The sequence below is a fragment of the Talpa europaea genome (genome assembly GCF_964194135.1).
Source record: "Talpa europaea genome assembly, chromosome: 10".
NCBI classification, from domain to species: Eukaryota; Metazoa; Chordata; class Mammalia; order Eulipotyphla; family Talpidae; genus Talpa; species Talpa europaea.
Window position 1 is genome coordinate 13,231,625 of NC_140077.1, and position 2,799 is coordinate 13,234,423.

Below are 2,799 nucleotides of genomic sequence, written 5' to 3' on the forward strand. Positions count from 1 at the left end.
CAGGTTTACTGAGGTACTTCACTTATAATAAAATTCACAATTGTAAATTGTGTAGTTTGATGAGTTTTGTATTGTGTAGTTTGATGAGTTTTGACAATTGTCTGGAGGTGGGAAACCACCACCATGATAAGATGTAGAGCAATTCTGTCACTACCAGACGCTTCCTCATAGCCATCTACACAGCTCTCTTCCTAACCCAGGACCCATGTAGCCATGGAACTGCTTTTCTTTGCTATAATTTTGCCTTTTAGAGACATTAATATTAGTAGAATTATGAAATATGTAGTGTTTTGCCTGTATTTTTCACTAATAGTTATACTTTCAAGTTACACATATTCAATATGTGTATTGAATAGATCGTGTTTTGTTTTGGTTGTTATCATTCTTAAATAGTCTATCACTGTTCACTGTGGACATAGCATGATCTGTTTATCTATTCACTCATTGATGGATAGGTTGTCAGCTTTTCCAGTTTTTCATAATTATGAATAAAGCCTGTGTCCATTGAGTAAAGGCTTTGTGTGGACATAAGCTATTATTCCTATGTGTGTTATCACACATACAGGTGTGGGATTGTTTGGTCAACTGTCTGTTTAAATTTTATGAAAGAAATACCACACACATTCAAAAAAATGTCTGTATGGTTAGCAAATTACAGCAAATGTATGAGAGTTCCAGTTGCTCCAGATCATAGCCAATACTTTGTATTGTGAGTCTTTCTAAGCTGTAGCCAGCCTAGAGAGTGTATGTAGTATTTCATCATAGATTTAATTTGCCATCCCCCAGTGACTAATAAAGTTGAATAGCCTTTCATGTGCTAGCTGGTCATTCAGATATATTTGGAGGAGGAATATATATGTTCAAATATGTTTCCCATTTTATATAATGGAGTTGTCTTCTTTTTATTATATGAGTGTTTTTCAAATGCTGTCTACCAGGCTGTACTTTGAATTATCACTTTTGTGCTATTCTTTTTAAAATGGTGAGTTTTCAGATCTAATGAAATCCAATGTATCAATTTATTTTATTTTTTGAGTTTAAATGCATTTTATTTTTAGACAACCTACAAGACATGTTTTTCTTAAAAACAATGCCTCCACTCCAAATAAATCAAGGTCAAAATAAATGAAGAGCTCAAGATGACATCAGTCCCATTTGTCTGTCCTGGTGTTGTGTCAATGAAAAGCAGCAGCCAGTTATGATGACAGGTGATAGTTCCAAGTAATTGCCAAATTTGTTAGCATTTTTCCATTTCTAAACCATCCTTAAAGAAAATCATATATGGTGTCACACCATCCTCACGGTAGTCCAGCAGAGCAACCATACCATCTGGAGTCATGTTTTCACCAATAAAGAACTGGTAGTTTTTGAAATTAGCAAGGATGTGCTTGATTTGTTCTGCAGCTCCTGTCATAAAAGGTTTTACTCTTTCTGGCCTCTGTTCTTCAAGTTTGCCTTTAATTGATTTCATATAATCTTTGATGTACTTCTTGTAGGCTTCTTTTGTGAAGCTGGTTTCCTGCAAGTGATGGTTCATGACAATATCAACACCATTAATTACTGTGCTTTTGGTACCTTCGCCCTCGGGGCCTTCAGCAGAGGCATTTCCACCAATGAGCGAGTCCTCAATGTTACCCTCTGTCCTACTGACCATCTTTCCCTCCACCTCCAGGCACAGCCCGTCTGCGATCTCCCGGATTTTGTAGATGTCGGAGAACATCTCATCATGGCTGATGAGGTCCCGGTAGATAATTATGATGGCAGCTCGAGGGACAAGAGGCAGCGCTAGCTTAGCAGGAGCCTGGAGCTCGGAGCTAGCGCGGTGCAGCCGGAGTGGCACTCGTGGGGAGGGGGGAGCAGGCGAAAATGTATCAATTTATTTTAGAGTTCATGCCTTTTGTATGTAAGAAAATTTTGCCTAACTCAAATTAATAAAGATTTTCTTATTGACGTTTTATGAATATTTATCTTTTATATTTAGATTTACAATACAGTTTGTGTTCAACTCTGTACAGAGTATGATGTCAGGATCGATGTTCATTTTTTCCAGATAAATACCCAATTGTTTCAGCACCTTTTGCTGAAAGACTATTCTTTCCCCTTTTGAATCTACCTTGGCACATTTGTCAATTTTGTCTTAAGTCTTTTGACTTATGTGTGGAGTCAGCTACTATATTCTTCTCTGTTCTGTAGATATGTTTGTCTTCCTATTGATTCCACACTGCCTCGATTACTGTAGTTCCACAGAAATCTTAAAATCTGGGAGTATTTATCTTACAGCTATATCCTTTTTCAAAATTATTTTGTCTATTCAAAAGTTTTGAGTTTCCATTCAATTTTAGAATCAGTTATTATCTACACATAAAAAAATCTTGCTGATTTTTTTTGTAATTATATTGGATCAATCTATCAATTTTGTAGACCTGATATCTACAGACCGTGTAAGCATGGATGACTTAGAGATTAGCACTTTGGGCTTGAAATAAATTTTTACTTATGCAGGAATAAGTGGTAGCGTTCTTTCAAACATTCGCTAGACTTGTTCAGGCACAATGTTGGTACGAGTGTGTACTTAGATACTTAATGCAAACATCCAGAGAGTGACAGCAAATGACCTGTAAATGGTCCATATAATACAAAGTACTTCCTTAAACAACACCCAGAGTGTTTCCTTTGGGACATTATAGGAAGAACCAATAATTTGTTGTAAAGAACTATACCCACACATCAAGAGACACCAGATGTCTCTGGAGATGCTGCTGAATGCCCACTACTCTTTACTAGCAGAGAATGTAGGTC

At 36.7% G+C, this 2,799-nt stretch overlaps 1 protein-coding gene across 1 annotated transcript; it reads right to left on the reverse strand.

The window, feature by feature from the left end:
- Window positions 1-1,035: 1,035 nt before the first annotated feature.
- On the reverse strand, window positions 1,036-1,747 carry LOC311178353 (translationally-controlled tumor protein-like). Its single transcript, XM_084244880.1, has one exon. It carries the CDS (start codon window positions 1,718-1,720, stop codon window positions 1,238-1,240), a length of 483 nt encoding a protein of 160 aa, XP_084101006.1. The 5' UTR covers window positions 1,721-1,747; the 3' UTR covers window positions 1,036-1,237.
- Window positions 1,748-2,799: the final 1,052 nt, after the last annotated feature.